Consider the following 20,403-nt stretch of genomic DNA (forward strand, 5'->3'; position numbering starts at 1 on the left):
ACATTTGCGAGTAATGCATTGAAAAAGACCTCCTGAGATTTGATTCATTCACACAAAACTTTGACCCATCAGAAAAAGATCCCTGGATAGATGGGGGGGCTGTGCATTCACACCATTCAGCCAGTCAAATGAAGCGCTAGCTAGACGTCAACTAACCTCACTGACTGCACGGTTAGCTAGCCTGATGGTGAGAAGGATGACATAAGGATGGTTGATAATGATGATAAGGCTTTATTGATGCCTTAGCGGGGAAATCCACTTGTTACAACACGTCAGAAATCATTAGCAGAGGGAAAAATATTGATTGAATCATAGATGGAAGAAACAGAAGAAAGCAAAGCAAGACAAAACACATCTGAATACACACTAATTCACCAGATAATTGTCATATACCTAGAGTTTGTTAATATAAATATAATTGTACAGAGACAACTGGATCACAAGGGAGGAGACAGAGAGGAGAGCTAATATGGGAACTTCACTATTTGTTTATCACAAGTCCATTTCTTTATTGCAGCAGTCAACAATGTTATCACATATTGCAGATTTTTGGCACTCAGTCTTTTGCGCGTTACTGGCGCCAACCGTTTATCGGCATAGTGGCGTGAAACCTGTGGCAGGTTGTGACGTGCGAATATACACACACACACACCTTCTTGTGTGCGCAATAAACATCATAACAAACTCACAAAAATGTCACTCCATAGCGCCACCAGTGGTCAGAAACTCCATCAGCGCTCGAACAAAACAAAGCATGCTGCAAAGTAATGTTTACTTTTTTTTTTTTTTTTGCATGTTGATGCAGTGTAAGTGTCTCTGCTGATTACTAGTATGATAATGTAGTATTTTTTTTATTTGCAGTCATTACTTTTTGGCATACTTGTTACATGCGTGTAGGACTTGCTCCATTAGTTCCTGCCATGTAAGATCCCCCTTCAGGACAAACATCTTAAAAAATGCTTTCAGTTGTAATATATGCTTTAATTTTCTTACAAAAATGTTTGATTTTAATCCATTATACTACTTAGTAGCTGTGGTGTCAGTAAAAATCCTGCTCACACCAACACCTCGTAACCTCAGATTTAAAGTGAGCTGGAAGAAACTTTCCGCCTTCAACAGATGAAAGTTTTAAAAAAAAGAAACAGTCTTCTGGTGCGTGTAAATCATTCAGCACAGTGAAGCTCACGCATTCAAGGGAAACGGCAATTAGCGAAACACATTTTTAGGTGTAGAGGGATTTCGTAATGACTTGCAAACAGCTCCTTGTGGATTTTCTCACCACATTCCTTTTTATACACGACCATGTGGCGCAGATCAGCCAGACTCCTCCACATCTCCACAACCCGCAACCTTTTCTCCAGATGACTGTTGTTTTATGCCCGTCTAACGCGTTTTCGTTACACAACATAAGTGGTCGGTTAAAGGGCGATTAGGATAGATGCATAAATTATGAAATTGAAGGCACAAATTCTCCACAAAGAAAACTGGCTGCTCTGCCTCAGCTCATACCAGATGAAATGAGCTCTAGAGGATAATTACCGATGCAGCTTGTGGTTTGATTACAGCTTTAAGCAGCGATTTCTCTCTCATTGTTCCGTAGAAGCCGTACTGAAGGGTTAATTTGGGTTTTGGGTGGACTTCCAATTCAGTTTGGTGGTAGCGCACGTTGACGGAGTGGAAACTATTCTTCCTACTCTGTTATTACTTGGTTACAACTCTGATATTATCGTAAAAAAGATACACAATCTCTTTTAGAGAAGATGATTAATTGTGCTGGCATCCAGAAGTGTAAGTTCAAACAATTTAAGGATGTTAATTACGAGCCACTGATCCTATTATCGTGGTATCAGGCTGACGTGTCGGCTGCTGCTGCTGCTGCTGTTTTAAGGAGTGTGATATAGATTAGCTGTAGGGAGAAGGAAGGCTTCAGTCGATACAGATTGGGCTTCAGAGTTCTCCCTGTAGTGTCTGAAGGAGTAAATTGGATTAGTCACTTGTTTGTCACAGTTTCCATTCTAGTGCAAGACATTGAAATTGATAGTATTTAAGAACATTCCAACTACTGCAACGGCCACGAAACCAGCAAACTAAACTTGTGTAGTTTTCTAATCAGTTAAAGGTAGAAATGTGAAATATCATCGTATTATCACTGCTGCTAACCTGTGGGTCGGATTAATGATTAAACAGAGATACCAGGTAATAAAATAAGCTAATGATTTGTGGCCCGTACAGGTTGTTTTTTGTTGTATATCACATCTTTTCTATCTTGCCGTCATAAATGCAGACTTTGACACTGGCTGAAATGGCAATTCTGGAACAAAGGTGATGTGCAGCACTGCACCGGCAAAGAAATATTGAAGTGACTGTAGACGCTCTCTTCCTGCTCCTCCCTGTGTTTCTTCCTCCCTCCTGTGTTTTCCCCCATGTGTCCCTCTCTCGCTCTCGCTCTCTCTCACCCCGCTTGCAGCTGCATCGCTATAAACAGTCGAGCCACTGTGCCCTACTTCTGAGCTGGGAGAGAGATGGAGGGAGAAAAGGGGGGAAAGCGTGATGCAGGGAATGAAGACTAACGAGGAGAAAAGGAAAGAATGGGGCTTAAAGAGAAAATTTGATATTGAGACAAAGGGGGGAGCCGAGGAGAGGGGAAGGGAGGCGGACAAAGAGGGGGAGTGTGTGTAGGTCAGATGCTGCCCCTGTGATGTGATGAGTCCCCCTCGTGAGCGCAGTGGGACACGTGTGTGTGTTTGTGTGTCTGTGTGTGTGTGTGTGTGTGAGTCTGTGTGAGAATTCAACCATGACCAATATGACAAGGTGTCACACCGTGGTGTTTGCAGACACTGCCGGTGAAAAAACACACTGTCACACACCAACAGGAGCTCGATATGCAAAGATCCACCGAATGATTTTATTTTTATGAAATTGATATTTTAAGACTTGCGGGTTTGAGACTTTATTTCAAGTATTGAAAATATGAAATTCTTGATTACAATTTATGCCTTTACATATAAAATGTAGGAACTTGGAATTCTTTACCAGAACACAACATTCCCTTGTTTTTTTTAGTGCTTTACTCTCTGCCACTGGGCGTATCTCAGCAAACCGTAGTCAAAATGCTAAGCTAGCGTGAACCAAGATAGTGAAAAATGTCCCGTTATCACCAAAGACAACTAGCTAATTATTTACCTGAAGATGTCGATGCCTCATTAAAAGTTTGGCTGGCTGCTAACATCAGCTGTAGCAGGGAGTTTATGTGTCCATGTGCCGAAACCTTTTGGTAACTGTTGTCTTTACCAGAAATCCAAAGATATCCCCATTATGATGATAATATGAATCACATCAGAGCAGCAGATCCACACATTTGAGAAGCCAAAACCAAAGAATATTTGCACTTTTGTGTGACTACACAGCTGTAACATCTGTTTAAAAAATGGCTGCTATTTGAATTGATTTACTGTTTATTGGCTCAATATTTCATCCCAGAATTGTCTCCTAACGGCTTAAGTTATCTGGAAGGACATAAAGTGCTTTATAAATTCCCACGCGAGGGTGTGATCACCATTAAAGTCGAATCAGCTTCCACCCAATCGAATTGAAATCCGAGCGCTTCCTGAGATTTCCTGCCAACTATCAGAAAAAAAATATAGCTAATACATCATAATTATTCTGTTCCATCGTGAAGGTGCTCAGACAGTCGAGTCATTAAACTGTTTTGTAATGAGCAGTTTTCTCTTCTTGCTCCCCCTCTGCTCCCCTTTGAGAGGTCTTTATTGTTTATGCCACCTCATTTATTGTTGAACACGCCTCATATTTTCTCAGTGAGCAGGTTCACAGTCCACGGAGCACATTTTAATTCTGAAGTAGTTATCAGTCTGTGCATGGATGGTGTGCCCTTTCCTTAAATGCATGTAAGCGAACAGCACCACTCCTTTTCACACCACTGGTTCGTGCTTAACCTTTATCTGCATATCTCCCTTATCATGGTGTATTTCCCCCCCTTCCTAATAACAGTCAGATAAAGTCAGCTTTGCCCCTGACAGAGTGACACAGCCTGCGGGGGGGAATAAGCCTGAATGAAAGGTAGCTCGCCCTCTGGTTCACCACTGCCTGAGCTTCTCACCTGCATTGACAACGCAGCAACACAACAGCGGTGACCTTCGTCAGGCGAGAAGGATGGTTTCCTTTTTCAGCTGTCAGGGTTTGCGCAACTGTCGCGTCACAAAATGGAAAATGGTTAAAAAAAATTCTGTTGGTGTTTCGTGAGAGGCTCTAAAACACACAGAGGGAGAGAGAGAGAGCGGTGCACAATGGAGTGCTGGCAAAGACAGCAGCGACCACATGTGAGGAAGAGGGGGAGAAAGATGAGAACGGAACAGGGAGGAGGAAGAGGAGGAGGCGACGACGAGGAGGGAGCAGGGCGAGGGGAAGAGATGCATGCAGCACTGCTTAATTCATCCTTTTTTCTCTCTCCCATTCATTCCTCCCTGCCAAGTTCTCCTCTTTCATTCCGGTGCCTCCTCTCTGGCTTAATTCTTTCTTGTCGCATTACCATGCGCTCTCCTTTCCATAAGAAATGTACAAACACTGAAATGTTCCTGTTCTTTGTTCACGCTCTGAGATTCCAGAGGTCTGCGTTTGCACAAGTGTTGGTCTGACAGCCGACCACAGCTCAGCGAGCTCGGGTCACTAAGCAGAAAACGCCAAACCTGAATACTGACCGACCTTTTTTTGGGGGGGGGGGATGAATCATGCCACACATACCCTGACGCTTAGCCAGGGAGGAATGAGGGACTAAGATTTTATTAAGTGAAGACAAATGAAAAATATCTTTGTCTGCTTTTTCAGGGTGCAATCAATAAGCTCGCTCCCTCTGTGCTTTGTCTCCCCGCTGATTGATAGTGCCAAGGTCTGACTGGACCACTGCCCAGCGTCTCTGCTAGACGTGTTTCAGAATGAGGCCAGACACAGCCAGTGTGCACAATACAGCTGCAGTAGGTTGAATTTATGTGTTTAGATAATAACGATAGGCCAGTTTGGTGCCTAGGATCAGGCGCGGACACAGGGGCGACGCTAAGAGGAAGAGGCATGTGACTCCTTGTGTTGCTTTTGATTCTCTGATTACAAAACCACAGCATATCACTTTTAGTCACAGTGGGGCTGTGTTGAGCCGAGAGAGCAGAGTCATGCCTCGTTATGGCTCTGCGAGGTTGTAAGGTTTTGTAGGTTGTGATCCTTAAAGTGCTGTGGAAACCAGGCTGGAGGACCACAAGATGTCAAATCAAAGCATATGTGCAGTGTGTGTGCTTGTTTTCATTTTAACACATTGTCCCTTCACACCAGAAAGGCGGGGCTGTTTATTTGATCAGCCGTCAAGTCAGCGTTCACAGGCGACACACCGGTCCAGCTGCACAGCTTTAATGTCCGCATCCACGTTCAGACCTCTAAGAAAAACTATATGAGATCCTGAGCAACAGTTTTTGAATTATTTTACAGGTTCTAACAGCTTGGTTATTTAGAAATGTTGGTCAGTCTATCCACCACTTTCGTCCAGACTGAAGTATCTCAACAGCTTTTGAAATGGCTAGCAGTGAAATTTTGTATAGACACTCGTGGTCCCCAGAGGATGAATCAGATTGATTTTGTGAAAATGGTAAATATTCCACCAAACATACCTGCTAAACATCAGCATGTTATAATTGGCATTGCAAGCACCTTAGCATGCTACTTTAGCGTGCTATGTTAGCATGGCTTTGTACAGCTTCACAGAGCAGCTAGCACAGCTGTAGACATATCTTGTACTTTGCATGTCATTGTACAATTGGACATTGGGATAATCAGACTGCACTATCATTTACTCTTTTTCTGAAATCACCTTAAAGTCAACAAATTAGATGAGACTTTCTTGATCCCTCACTGGGAAAATTCACTTGTTACATCATCTCATGAGTCAAGAACAGAGGGAAGAGGTGTTGGAATAATAGTTAAATATGGAACAAGACAAAGAAAGACAAAAAAATGAAAAAGTCATAAATATATCTGTTACTTTGTTATGAGTGTGTTAGTCTTCAGGTGTGTTATGTTTTTGTGCTCGTCTTTCGTGGGTGTCATTATGTTCAGGTCAAAGATTAACTCATTCAATCAGCAGTTTACATTATTGCCAAATCAGTGAGTGTGTTGTATCTCTGTCAGTACTGTATTAAGGCATGCTATCAGGTCACACATCACCCTCTTAAGCTGCTTCACGTCCAGCCAGTCAGTCCCTCCTTAAGTCATCGTCACCCTTGTAGTATCATTTTGAAGGCGTGAGTGTGTGAATAGAGCCTTGATGGTGTTCATCGTCCTGCAATGGAGAAATTCATCAGCCATGAAATTGTCCATCAGCGCTCTGGTGGAGGGGGGAACAGACTTGCACACTCGTGAGCACCGGCACCCCATTGTTCCTCCACAGGCAGAGATCGCCAGGAATGCAATTATTGTCCTGTGTTGTTGGATTCAACAAATGCAGGAAAATGGGTCACAATTCAGGAAATGTTTTACGATGACAGGTTCATTATGGGCCTTCAGAATTGAGCTCCTCCTGTAGGAGTGTTTTTTTTTTCTGTCATATTTAAGATGCATGAGTGTTTGGTGCAGTTACGGCTTTAGTGCCCTGCTCAAAGACTATTTGAGGAGGGCAGTGAGCACTGTAGGTCAGTCAGCCATTGTTCAGTTCAGGGTTGTACATCTTTAGTTGCGTAAGGTTAATTCATAACATCTTATCTTAGTGCGTCTGTTGCCTGGATGTTAGATATACAGTCTGAATACCAATGTGTTGAGCAGAGCTGCAGTCAGTAAAGTATCTCTAGTCTGAGAGACTCTCTGGCATTTCCTCAGGAAACTGCTCCACCATCAGTTTGCCTCCCAGCTGTACCCCTACTGTCCTCATCTTTAAGGGTCTGTTCTTCCTCAACCCTCCTCCTCCACCTCCTCCGTCCTCATGTGCACCCTCTCCCTTATTTTTTCACATTCCTTCTCATTTTTCTGCTTCCAGCCGCCATTTAGGAAGTCTTCGTGTTGAGCAAAAATACGCCCTCTTCTTCCTTGCATCACATGGCCCAATGGAGTCTCCCTCCTCCTCTTTCTACCCCTTTTTGACCAGCCTTGCCTCCTCCTCTTCCTCCTCTTCCTCCTCTTCTTCATCAGCCCATTGCTCTCTCTAATCCTTTATCCTTTTTCCTCCTACCAGCTATGCAGCAATCATTTTCCAAGTTAATTTTCTGCCTGAACCCCTACTAGAGCTTTCAGAAAATCAGCTCATTTGAAGAAGAAATTAGTTATAGCAGCAGATTATTAGCCTGGATGTAAACATAATCAGTTAGGCTGCTGTATCAAGCGAATTTGATTCAGGTCTTTAATGGGATTATTATGGTTCCTCCTGGTACTGCTTGCAGATCGTGAATGGGCAGCGGCTGAAACAGAATATAATAAAGTGCTCTCTCCATCGTGGAAAGTATTGAAAGCGGCTGACTAAAAATTTTGGCAGACTTCAGCAAAATGTCAGCACAGATCCAACCAGGAAGTGGGGCTCTATTAGTTATCTGAGGGGGGAAGGAGTTGCTAGATAAATAAGTGTGTAAGGGAGTTTGAAGTAACAGTGTTAAAAGGTTCCTACACGGCACCGAATAAATCACAGCCGAGCAGCGTCCCGGCAGAGAGAGCAGAGTCAAGTGAAGCAGAGCGGAGCGATGACGCTGGGAGTGAAGTAAAAACAAAGCAGATGCACAGTAGTTGTCACTTGACATCGTGCAGGCTCGCAGCTCGCTGACAGTACAGTCATAATCCCAAACACGGCGTCTGTACAGCAACAACCTTTCTGGTCCTGGACACATTAGAGATAAAAGACAAGGAATAAAGTGGAGGGAGAAAATTACAGGTTTGCCGCCAAGGTTACAGCTCCGGTGCCTTCTGCGAAATGTTAAAGGGTTCACAATGAAAACGCAAATATTTGGACAAGGTGTACTGACATGCTCGCATCATGATTGTTGCCAGTATTGCCAAGCGGTCACTCGTTGTATAGCAGTGGAAAATTCTCGTGCGGTTCGAAGGCATCCGTGTGACGGCATCAAAACGGAAAGTCTGTAGGCTGAGCAGGAAATTGTGGCCAGCGGGAGAAAATCTACTGTGCGTATTCACTGGGCCACATAACCAGGAAGTAGACCCGCAAGCTAGAAAGCTTTTTGGCCTGGTGAGCAGTTCTCACTGGACTGATTTATCGCCATGTGTGGGTTCAAGTTTTTTAAAGTCCAATACGTAAGAATGGACCACCTGCTGAATTCATACTCAAACAAATGGGGCAGCATATCACCAAGAGTAACTGCCAATGGCTGCTAGCTCTAGCTCGCACACATTTTAAAATTAATTTATTTTATCTGCAATCGCACTGAACATTCGATACCTATAATTGAAGAAATGATGAATATTATCCCGGTAATCTGCCAGGGCTGATGATCTGTCTGCCCCTACTTGTTATATATTTCCTTTATAAAAATCACATGTTTTATGCCCTCAGTATTATGTAAGGGTTTTTTTTCCAGTGGTATCAAACATGCATTGATGTTTTTCACCGTATTCTACTGAAGTTAGAAACTCAGACATTTAAATGATTAATCAAGGAAATAAGAAAGACAGCAATGAAATCTGCCTGGCATGGTACACGTATTGCTATTGGACAGAGGACAGCATATGCTTTTCTAATCTCATTTCCACCACAGGTTTAACCCAGTGACTTAAAAGACCAAAAAAATAGGTTTAACCATAATCAACTAATTGGCTTGGTTTCCACCGTATGGGCTAAGAGTCTTATTCTGACTTTATATGAATAAACATTGCAGTGCAAGAGGCAGACACCGAGTTTAGTGTAAAAACATACCGAAGAAGTGAGTCCATGTCATAGCTCTGCAACTTTTAATTCTCGTTTTTGTCTGTCATCGAAATCTCCCAACTGCTCATAAATTTTAATGCTGAGGGATTCCGGCCTGCTCTCAACATTTGTTCTGCCGGTTTCTGCGTTTCCTTTTACTTATGTTTTACAGCTTTTAGACGCAAAATGATGTCAGCGCGCCAAGGGAGACATCAAAAAGGGATGTTTTGGGGAAAAGGGGGGAGAGAATGAGCCTGAAAAAGAGAGAGAGTGTCAGTGCTGCAAAGAAGACAGATGCAGAGACGAAGACAAAAAGGCTGAGCCAGGAGAGAAGAAAGTCAGACAGATGTGAGAGAGAAGAGGACACTTGGAGATGAGAGGTAGTGAGGCCTGCCAAAACAGAGAGGACGATGGAAGTCGGTACAACCTCCTGTGTTGTTAAAAGTTGAAGTGCCTGTCTGGTCCTTGTCCTGTCACCATGACAACCCTGCCAGCAAGAAAAAGTAGAGTGGAGTAGAAAGAGTGAGAGAGTGAGTGGTTCGGAAAAGTAAAGACATATAGGGAGAGATTCAAGCTTTAAAAAATGATTGCCATTGCTATTATGTGTGTGAAAGTGTGTGTGAGACCTTGCTGAACGTGTGTGTGTGTGTGTGTGTGTGTGTGTGTGAGGCTGAGATAAGTTTACAGAGAGATATCCTCGTGTCTGTCAGCCTTTGGAATCAGTCTCTACGCAGAGCGAGAGGCTTATCTGTGTGTGTGTGTGTGTGTGTGTGTGTGTGTGTGTGTGTGTGTGTGTACCCGGGGCAGAGGGCAGCTTTACTGCTGTTATAAAGGCCTTTTAATTTGAAAGAGTAGGCAGATAAAAACTCTTCCTCACACACCTATTTAAAAGACACAGACAGCGCCGGGGTATGTTTACATCAGGTCAGAATCACAAGCTAATGTTCTCCGGATTGTCTCACAATGGCAGCAGGAACGCAGAGGAGACGCGATGAGGGATTTAGTCCTCATATGTTGTTAATCTTCCCATTTTAAAATCATCCAACAGTCCATTTTTCAGATCTGGAACACACTCAGACATTAGTTCGTTGTTATTTTTACAGATTCGTGTAATAGATTATGTTGTCAGGCGATCTCGGCCAAGTGCACACCTGGGCCCTGTTTTTACGCTGTCATGTTGCCAAAAGCAGCCCGACTCTGCAGTCAGTGAATTTGGATAACTTGCATTTTTCTTCAGAATATTTGTGCATCCACTTTAGTCCTCATGCAGCCCAAAGGTCCAAACCTAATCTTTAAAATCACTGCTGGCTGGCACCAGAAGTGTCTCCCTTGTGTTCACAGACAAAGAGGCTTTTATGTACTGTACCACTCCGGGAGTGTGTGAAGTCCACGAGACGGCGAAATATCTCTTGTTTTCTTTTCCTTTTTCTTTTTTTAAATGTGTGTCTTCATTTAATATTTGTTTGTGCTTGTGTTGCAGATTTGGTTCAGAACCCACTCCATGCCAAACGCTCAAGTATGTGTTTCCTCCTCATATGTTTACAATCAAAGTCAGGAAGGTTCATTTAAAACCTGATCTACATCTGATCACACGCTAAAAACTGTGCTGTAATTGTGATGTAATCCTTCAGAACAATCTTATGCGTAATCATTAGTAATTACCATTCGGCCACCACTGGGTTACTCTGATTATATTGATTACAAAATGACACATAATTTGTCTTTCAGAGATCACCTGGGGCATTTAACGTAATCAGTTATATTTCCAGGATTATGAACGATCAGTTTTTGCTCTTCGTTGTACTGATGTTTTACTCAACAGCATTTCCTTTCAGACGATCATGTTTCTCGTCAGTGCTCATTTGACATCCCTCATCAGGTTAAATTCAGTCAGGACTAAATGATCCAATCTTGTCTGAGCAGGATAGGAAGTGATTAAGGAGACTGTCCATTATCCGTGCTGCCTGTGTTTGATAGCTTCCTGTCACCGGACATCATCACACTTCAACACTGCAGTTTCCATGAGCAAGGCAGTCTCTATGGGCGTCCTTCATAGCTGAGGGTTCAGAGGGTTTCTTGTCATATCTAGACTGTAAATCATGCAAACAGGGTTCAGGCAATATGTGTTCATTGCACCCAGACTGTTTAGTATGCAGCGTAGAGAATATGCATTCACTACTGTGTGTTTTATTTTGAAAGGAAAGCTACATTTATCCTGACAACATTCACAGAGACAGATGAAGAGACTCCACACCACAATTTAACCAGAATATATCCCGACGTTTGCTGTAAATATTTCAAAAAGTGGACCTTGAAATTGCCACCGACCAAAGAGCAGATTAAAAAAATATCATGCTCCCTTGATAAAAGGAATTTATTCTGTGTGATCACCAGCTGATTGCACAGGTTGGTTACAGAGACCAGGAGCCAATCATAAATAATGAGCCGCATGCAGTCTGCCGTCTTTTTGGCAAATTGTGAGAGGCTCCTGCTGGGTCCACGTCCCCAACTGGTATTTAACTATCATAGAGACTAGTGGCTGCATGCCTGTGAAGACTGGTGCATAAACCATGAAGAGTCCGTAAAATCGGCGAGTCACATTTTTGGGCCTATTTACACCTGGCGTGAATATGTAACCTGTATCTGGATATCCTATTAGGATTATATAAACATGCATGTTATTGCAGTTCTGTGCTGTAGGTCCACTATGAGCACATTATGACCCGAGTGTAATGGGATCCACCAGACCACATGTGGAGGTGGACAGGCTCTGCATTGTGATTGTATCTCAGCCAGATGTAAAAGCGATCTGGACAGTGTGACCGCTTAAAGAAACAGTTCACCCAAAAATGAAAAATTCCATCATCGTCTACTAATCCCAATGCCGATGAAAAGTTTGGTGATGTTTAGTTGTCATGCTTCACAGCAAAATAGCATCCTCAGCAGGAGACTTGTTGTTTTAAAAAAAATGAAATGCCTTTAGTGGCTACAGTAAAGATTTTGGCTTTTAAAAGGATATAAAAACCATCTCTTGAATACAATCGGGACCTTCCAGAGACTTTTTTTTTCACTTGTTTGTTTGCAAAACTCCATCTTCAGCAGACACTGATGCAATTTCAGTTTTCATCTGAATTTATCATTTGATAAGAAAATCATTCTGAAATGCTAAGTGGATGGAGTAGCGAGAAAGTGTTCCCTGGCAACAACACGTTTATGAATGAATGACACTCATGGTTCCCTGTACCTGGGACAAGCCCTCAAGCTCCACTTAACTCATCTGTATGTAAAGACCCCATTACAATGAGATAATGTAAATGCAGGATTAATACCAGATCTGCAAAGGAATGGGTGTCCTTATCCAGATAATGTATCCAGACAAATGTTAATTCCAGGTGTAAATGGGGGCCATGATTTAAAAGACTGTGAAATTATGTGATAGTGTCTGAGGCGCCGGTTTCACTTGACTCCGCTTCATTAGAATTGGCCAACATCCTCGGAGATCCAAATACTCCCACCTCTTACCGTTTACTGAGGAAGCTAAATGTGGAATGGAATTCAGTCTACTGCGGTCCTGAGGGCAAAAAAATACCTCATCGAACGGCAGTCAGAGGTGTGAGTCACTCAAACTGACAGACAGGCTGCAGGTAATCGAATAGCACGGCTTCACAGAAAGCACAACTCAATCAGACATGACGTAGATGTTGAAAAACAGAACATCATGTTTGGTTCAGATCAATTCGGCAAAAGTAACAAAGTGAAGCTGATGTGAACACATGGTGCAGTCATAATTGGATGAGTGAGGAGTGCACATATGCCATCTGGTCTGGCGAAGTCTGGTTGCTGTTTTTCAGGCTGTTAGCAGGCTGAATGTTCGGCATAAATAACACGTCATGGATACATGAAGCATGTGATGGTGAAATGCTGAACAATGTGGTCTTTTGCTCATATAGCAGATCTCAACCTACCAGAGCAACTGGAGGATAAAACAGGGGTATGAGCAGTAAAATGGCCCCAGCATGGATGTACCAGCAATCAATAAGCCGTGTTTGATACTGATGTAGCAGGTCGCCAGGGATCTCTGCAGAGGATATTCATACCCAGTAGTGGCTTCAAGTTGCATTTTACCAGTATTAAACCACTTCTCTCCAAAATCCAAAATGCACATTATTCCTCCTCTTACCTGTAGCGCCATTTATCCATCTAGATTGTTTTGGTGTTAAGATGCCGAGTGTTGAAGAGATAGATGTCTGCCTTCTCTCAAACATCATGGAACTGGAGAGCACTCGGCTTGTAGAGCACAAAAAGAAAAGCATTAAAAATCAACGTCATAGTCTCATTTCAGAAAACATGACCCAATTACTCAAGATAATCTGACGACTTCCACGGGTAGATGCACGCTTACGACTGCACGGTGATTTGTTTGATAGAAAGAAAATAATTGTAGTTCTTACATGAAACAAGCTCTGTTGATTATCTTGAGGAACTGGGTCATGATTTCTGTAAAGAGACACTGCTGTGAAGCCGAGTGCTGTCTAGTTCCAGTACATTCAGGAGAAGGCACACATCTCTACAGCTGATCCAAAACTCTGCAGTGTTCACCAAAACGCTAAATGGATAATTAACACCACAGGTAAGAAGACGAATGTGTATTTTTGCTGCAGGGGTGAAGTGTTCCTTTGATACATAAATAAACACCCAAGCTGAGCTGCACCTTTTGGTGTTTAATACATACGGGGAAGCTGTTTTAAGAAATTAAATGAAAAGACAACTCGCACACTGCTGAAGAAGAGCAAAATTTGCTCGAGGCGTCACTACTTTGGCACATTGAATGATTTGAATATTGGAGCCCTGCAGTGTGCGAGTTGTCTTTTTGTTTCAGCACCTGCCCCCTTTTTTGGCTTGGATGTGCACTTTTTGTTAAGCTGACATGAGAGTTAACTTGACAATAGAGACACGTTGTGTATAAAAGGTGTCCCGTGGCGTTCAGTGTCACTCATCAAAATGCATTGTGTGTCGTTATACCCGTTCATGTTTATGTGCGTAGCTTTGTTTACATGCTTGTTAATCCGTCCTGCGGATCAGTGGAAGAGTATCAAACTATTCTATTGGCTGGACTGTGTAATACATGACATGAATAATCAAAACACAGACACACTCATGAAAACATTACTGCTTCTCGTTAAATCTTAAAGGGGCACGTTAAAGATATAATGTATTACATTTCCACGTTAAATTAATAAAAACGACTCATCTCAGATGATTCAGTGTTTGAACCCAGATAAATCCATTTTAGTCAAGGTTAAACATCACATGGTACGTCAGAGAGTGAGGGAGGAAGTCGGTGAACATGACATGAATAAAACTTTAAAACATTACTCCCGTCGTGTACATTTTCACCCAAGTCACGATGGTTTTTCATCAATGAAGACAGAAGCTGCCATTATCCTGCACAACATCACAACGTTGTCACACTACGCCTTGTTTCCACTGCTTTGATTGAGAAAGCCCTGGTGGCAGTAACTACACACATGCGTTTAGAAAAGAACTACTGTAAATTATGCAAAAGACAATCAGACTATCAATCGTCCTCACTGACTGTCTCGCTCCGCCTATATGCATTTTTCTATAATAAATAATAGAGCACTATTGTGGTTTCAAATCTAAACAAACCTGTGGGCCCAGTGGGAGTGTGTGATATAGAAGATCAGTCTGGGGATTTTACTCTTGGCCTTGATAATCAAATGCTGTGGTGGTTACAGTGTGTTTTTGAACCGCTGCAGTAATCTCTGGGTGAATGGATCTCTGCGGATGGTTCAGTGATTTTCTATTACGGCTTAGTGCAAGCTGTCCATCTTATAGCCCGTCTGCCTAACTGTCTTTCTACATGAATTATTGACTGTCTCTCCATCTTGTTTTATTTATTTTTTTCTCACCGGCTTTATGGCTGTCTGACTCCTATCTCATGGTCTCTCCGTCTGCCATTTTGTCTCTCGCAAAAGCAGAACCACCACTGCGGTACAACGCTCTGCTTGCTACATTAGTTCACTTTTCAGTCGCCTCAGGGGATTGATTGAATTCAACACGCACGTAAAGAAGAGCTGAGAGTGGCGTTCGACTCATCTGTTATCAGCTGTCACATCTTATCCATTGTCATCGCATCCAGTCTATTGTTGCTGGATTCAGTCTATGATGAGTGAGTGAAGACTCATTCGTTGTCGTCTGATTGGTAGTTTTTTTAAGTATTAAATCATCCCTGGTACCATATGATAAGACACCCAAACACCACAGGAGGCGTCGTGTTACAATCATATTCATTGTGGAGTTTACAGGCTTTGAACGTCACTATTGTTAAGATTTTGAATATGTCACTCATGTAATAAAACAACAGAGTATACAACCAGCCTGAGGCACAAACACAGCGGGAAACCCACAGCTTGATAAATTTAACTTTTATGTTATATTGATCGAAATGGATTGCTGGCAAAGGTGCAATAAATTAGTTCAATAAAAGCTGCGTCTACAAACACTGTAAAACCACAGAGATTTATTTTTCCATAAAGTTATAACAATGTTTCCAACAAGAATAAATACATCTTCTTCTGTGCCGCAGTATTCAAATAGAATATGAAATATAAACTATCCTTCAGTATCGTACTAATTATAGTAGTACAGGCATAATGCATAGTTTATTTTTAAGCTGCACTAATTATATTTTTATATTAACAATGGAAAGAATAACAAGCTATAATGTGAGAGGTGTCGCTTGTAGCGATGAATCAAGAAAGAATTATCTCCGATGATCACTTCTTATGCCGAGTTTCCCTTCAGTTCCTCAGAGCATTTTAGTGTCTTTCAGCATATTGTTTTGGTTCACTGGCCCAGCTGCATCATCATCGTTTGGAGCAGAATAGCTCTGATTAAGCAGCTGTTCACTGTCCAGCACCAAACACCAGACATGCAGCGCTGCAGACTACCTGGTGAAGATAGAGAGTAGCAGCTTAAAGAGCCACTTATCCTTCAGGAGATGGTGGAGACCAAAAACCAAGCGAAAAGAGAGTGAAAGTTGGGCTCACATTCAGCAAATGAATGCTGATGTTGACATGTTTGTTGGAAGTGTTAATGAGGCAGCTGTTTGCTAAAACATTAGATGCATCACCTTTAGTGGATGATAACATGTTAGTGATTTGTGAGATGACCCAGCTGTGAGTTTTTGTGAAAAAATGCAGAAATCGAGGGTTTGTTTTGATGAACTGACAAGCGGGATTTAACAAAATTACAAAAGAGGATCATAATGTGCTTTTGTTGTGCTTGTTCTACCCAGGTGGGCGTCGTCGGTCCGAGCCCGACGAGGCGGAGCTGCTGAGGGTCAGCAGGCGATTGGTCGAGGATGCTGTCAATCGCGCATTGCAGCAATACAAACAGGAAACACTTCAAAATGGGGGCGGGCCTAACGCCACGGCCGTGCAGCCCCCTGGAAACACTGAGGAAAGTGCAACAAAGACGGACACTACAGCCAACTCCACTAAAGACAGCAGGAAGTGACATCATCGGACTGAGGCACAGAGACTGAAAAAACAGCCGCCCAGACAACATCAGCCAGGCCTGGCTAACCAGGAGAAGAGTCAGTAAGCCCTGGGCACAAAGCCTGAACCAGCCAACCAGTCAGCCTAGTTTGCTGACGAGCTAACCCAGCTAGCCAACCGAGATGGCTAGCCTGTGATGCTAGCTCCCTGCCCAACTGACCTAGCTTGACACAGTGCTAGTTAAATAGATAATGTAGCTTGAGTTCAGTGCTAAGTGACCGTCCCAACAGGCCAGCTAGCTAAGCCTGTCAGTTAACTCACTAACTCTGATGTCCTACGTCTAACAGCAAGGATTGTCACTCAGCTGTGGGCCTGTCTCTGCACATTAACCCAGAAAAGTTATGTGAAGCACTCCTCTAGAGACACATTTAGCACATTTATGGATCACTTTGAGCTGTCTCCCAAAAACTGCCCTTTTTAGAATAAGATAAATCATGTTTTGTAGACAATTTGGTTCACTGTCACCTGCACATAAACTGGGACTTGATATCCTAAATTTCCTTCTTTTCTCCTCAACTTCAGTGTTTCAGATGAAGAAAAAAAAACATTTTTTTTAGCATACATTTCTCAAAAGATCACTCATCTGCTCATTGTTGTGGCTGGAAAGGACACATGAAGAGAAATGTTTTGACTGACGCAGTCTGAGCTGTGACCGGTTCTTTGGACTTAAGCTTAAAATGTTGAACTTGGACTGGTGAAGTTTTTTGTTGAAGTATTTTGCAGCGAGTCTCGGCTCAAAGCAGCTTTGTATTGATTTCAGGAAAAAGGATCGTCTTGAAACTTACATTTAATTTTACTTTTTACTCAAGCTACCAAACTGCATTTTTATCTTTATTCCGAGCTGTTTGTAGAAAGTGATCTGGCCCCAGCTGTGCTTCAAGTATCGTATTTGTCCACCGTGTAAACCGTGTGTGTCCTCTCCAGGCAGCACTGAGACAATCATCAGTTTGAGCTCAATTCAGTTATAAGCTCTGAATTCTTATTTTCAAACAGACACAAACTGACAGCAGCTTTTACAAACCTAATCTGGACTCCTCTGTTGGGTTCACAAACACTATGGGAGCAAACAAACTGGTGTCTCGCTATCACAATAATTTATGTCCACCAAGTTTACAAAACATATCAGGTTAATTTGAGATACTTAACTGAGGATGATAAAACTAATCATGGTGGGTCGACTGCCACATATGACCGTTCCCACAACTACATGAAAACTGTGACGTATGACTTTCTCGAGTACCAGCAACAGGTGAACTGGGGCCGCACCTTCGTCATCATGTGGTTAAAAGTGCAATATGTTTGAAGATTACTTTGAAAGACTGTGAAGAAACAACCGTTCTCATTTTGGCAAAGACATCTAGCACCGACACTCCCCTGATTGTGCGGCTGGCTTCACGGCTAACTGCACCAACAAGCTAACGGTTGCTTAAGTCATGGATGTAATTAAAAACATACAGTTAGCAGGTACTCTGGTGAAACGCTGCCCCCATTTGTTGGGATGAATTCACGGTGGTCAACTCCTCAATATTGCACTTCTAACGCTGAGACAGAATGAAGGTCCTGTGCTGGTTTGGCCCGTCCACATCTTCCTCCTTTTGAAGACTGTGGCTCGTACAGTTCATCCCCTGAGTTCCTCTTTTGCTCCGCTCATTATAACTATGGCCACTAGAGGTCGCCACCAAACAGTAAACATAGAATAAAGCTGTTTGTTTGGTGACGACAGGCTGAAAAATTAAATCACACTCCTAAAATACACTACAAGTTGCCAAGAATGCATTTTAACTCCATTAACGCCAAAATCTTGATTAATGACTAGTGTTTGGCTCAGTAAAAATACATGTAATACAATATTTATATGATAGGCTTTTTTTTTTTTTTATAGACACAGGCATTTACTCGCACCTCCTCCGGCCTGATCATATATATATGTCTTTTTTTATGCTCATACCACCTACTACACACATGATATATTTAGTGTTTTTCCTTTAAATCCATCCATGAAGTGTTTGGGTTAAAGTCTATAAATCAGGCTGTAGCCTGGCTATTTGAAGCTCAGTGTTTATTGGGTGTATTTATGCTGATTGAAGCAGCTTTTACTCTGGATCCCTACACATGTAAGAGCAAGTTCCTCAGATACCGACGAGGGGGAGGTTAACTCAGACAATCGTTGCTGTCAGCTGAAAACCCCCCCGGCTCTTAATTTCTGTGTCTTCCATCCATTAATTTCTTTTCTTCCTTTTTTCTGTTAAACTTGAAAATGAATTTGGCCTTTTCCATGTGCTGCATTTGACTCCAGCACTCATGTGAAATTGGGGGAGGTTGTCTGAATTTAAATTCTTGACTTTCTGGAGATGAGGTTTTCCACTGACAGCAAGAAGATGATGATGATGATGATGATGATGATGATGATGATGATGATGATGATGATACAGCTATGATGAAGGCAAACTGTTATTTTATCCTTTTTAACTATTATTTATGATGCTTTGCTGTTGCAGCAGAACAGCTTCTCTGTTTAAAGAAATGAGTTTCATGTGAGAAAAATGAAGACATTTTATTTTGAAGTGAGATAAGGAGTTTCAGTTTGTATTCAAAGGTGACAAAAGCACAAAAATCTGATTTTCTTTTATTTTCTAACCCTTTTAGTTTCTCTTTTAAAAAAGCAGGTAACTATATACATGCTGTTAAATCAAATCACCTCCTTTTCAAAGTGGCCTTAAGTCACTAAAACAAATTGATGTGTGTTTATGTTTTTCTGTGTGCTTAAGGTGACAATAGGTAACTTTTTTTTTTTTTTTTTAAGCCAACTTGGATGATGAACACTCACCTGCCAAAGTCTTAAATGTCAACCTTCAGACTGAAGAGTCCAGCGTTAAACACAGTCTGCGTTATTTCTGTTTTACGGTAAATCTGTGTGTGTGAATGCAGAAACTGAGACTCGGATGATTTTAACTTCCCTCCAGTGAGAACAGGCGCGAGCTGTAAACTGTGCTCTCATTCCTGTGAAATCCACTTAAGTCCTGTCACTGTGGGCTTTTTGAAACGTCAGTTACAAAGGTGAATTCTGTCTTAAGGTGGACTCTGAAGGGGTTTTGTTTTTTTTGTTTTGATCTTTTATTGTCACCGGATCCTTAAATCTCCTGAAAACCCCCTTTAATACACAAGTTGTCCTGGTGGCCTGTGTGGTTACTCTGTTCATCTGTGTGTGTGTGTGTGTGTGTGTGTGTGTGGGTGTGTGTGTGTGTGTGTGTGTGTGTGTGTGCGCGAGTGTGAGACTGTAGGATGTTTGATCAGTGGTTCCCCAGAGAAATTTCTTGTCTCTATCAATCACGGCAACTCGGAGCTGTGTGTGTGTGTGTGTGTGTGTGTGTGTGTGTGTGTGTGTGTGTGTGTGTGTGAACATCTCTACAAATTTGTCTTCTGTGTTTGTCCTTGTGTACGTCTGAATGCGCGGATGTGCTGTATGTACTGTGTTGTGTATATATTGTCCTGCCATATTTGAACAATAAAACAGGATATGAGATTCAAAACCAATATACTTATCTTCGTCTCCTGATTTGCATGTGTGTTGATACAGGCGATGTGTGTGTGAAGTATATATACAGTGTGTTTACATCGAGACAGAAGTGATTAATTGCCGCCAAACTGCAAAATGTCCGTGTTGGCTTTATTGTATTGTTGTGGATTTTTTTTGTTGAAGCATTTTTTTTTTTTCTAAATATCCCTTCAATTTTGGGGGAAATTGCAAAAATACACCAGGCAGTATCTTTGAAAAAACACCTCATTGCTGTCAAAGATGAACGTTTTATAAGCAACTACAATTCACAGTCCTTCAGTGTCAGAGAGTCTGAACGTCCCGTCCTGTAACAAATCTCCTCAAAGAAAGAGCTGTATGATGAAGGATTTTTATCGGGATTTTCAAGG

The 20,403-nt window shown here is 42.1% G+C and overlaps 1 protein-coding gene across 3 annotated transcripts in view; it reads left to right on the forward strand.

Moving 5' to 3' along the window:
• LOC119012438 (A-kinase anchor protein 7-like) overlaps positions 1-20,013 on the forward strand; it is a 47,695-nt gene extending 27,682 nt beyond the window's left edge. For 2 of the 3 annotated variants that reach the window (XM_037086268.1, XM_037086269.1), the window contains exons 10-11: positions 10,377-10,412; positions 16,218-20,013. In XM_037086268.1, coding sequence (XP_036942163.1) covers positions 10,377-10,412; positions 16,218-16,438 — 257 coding nt within the window. In that variant the 3' untranslated portion in view covers positions 16,439-20,013. The remainder of the gene's footprint in view (positions 1-10,376; positions 10,413-16,217) is intronic. The other variant, XM_037086270.1, reaches the window with a different exon arrangement.
• The last annotated feature ends 390 nt before the right edge of the window (positions 20,014-20,403 follow it).

Source organism: Acanthopagrus latus, chromosome 22, assembly GCF_904848185.1.
Source record: "Acanthopagrus latus isolate v.2019 chromosome 22, fAcaLat1.1, whole genome shotgun sequence".
Lineage (NCBI taxonomy): Eukaryota > Metazoa > Chordata > Actinopteri > Spariformes > Sparidae > Acanthopagrus > Acanthopagrus latus.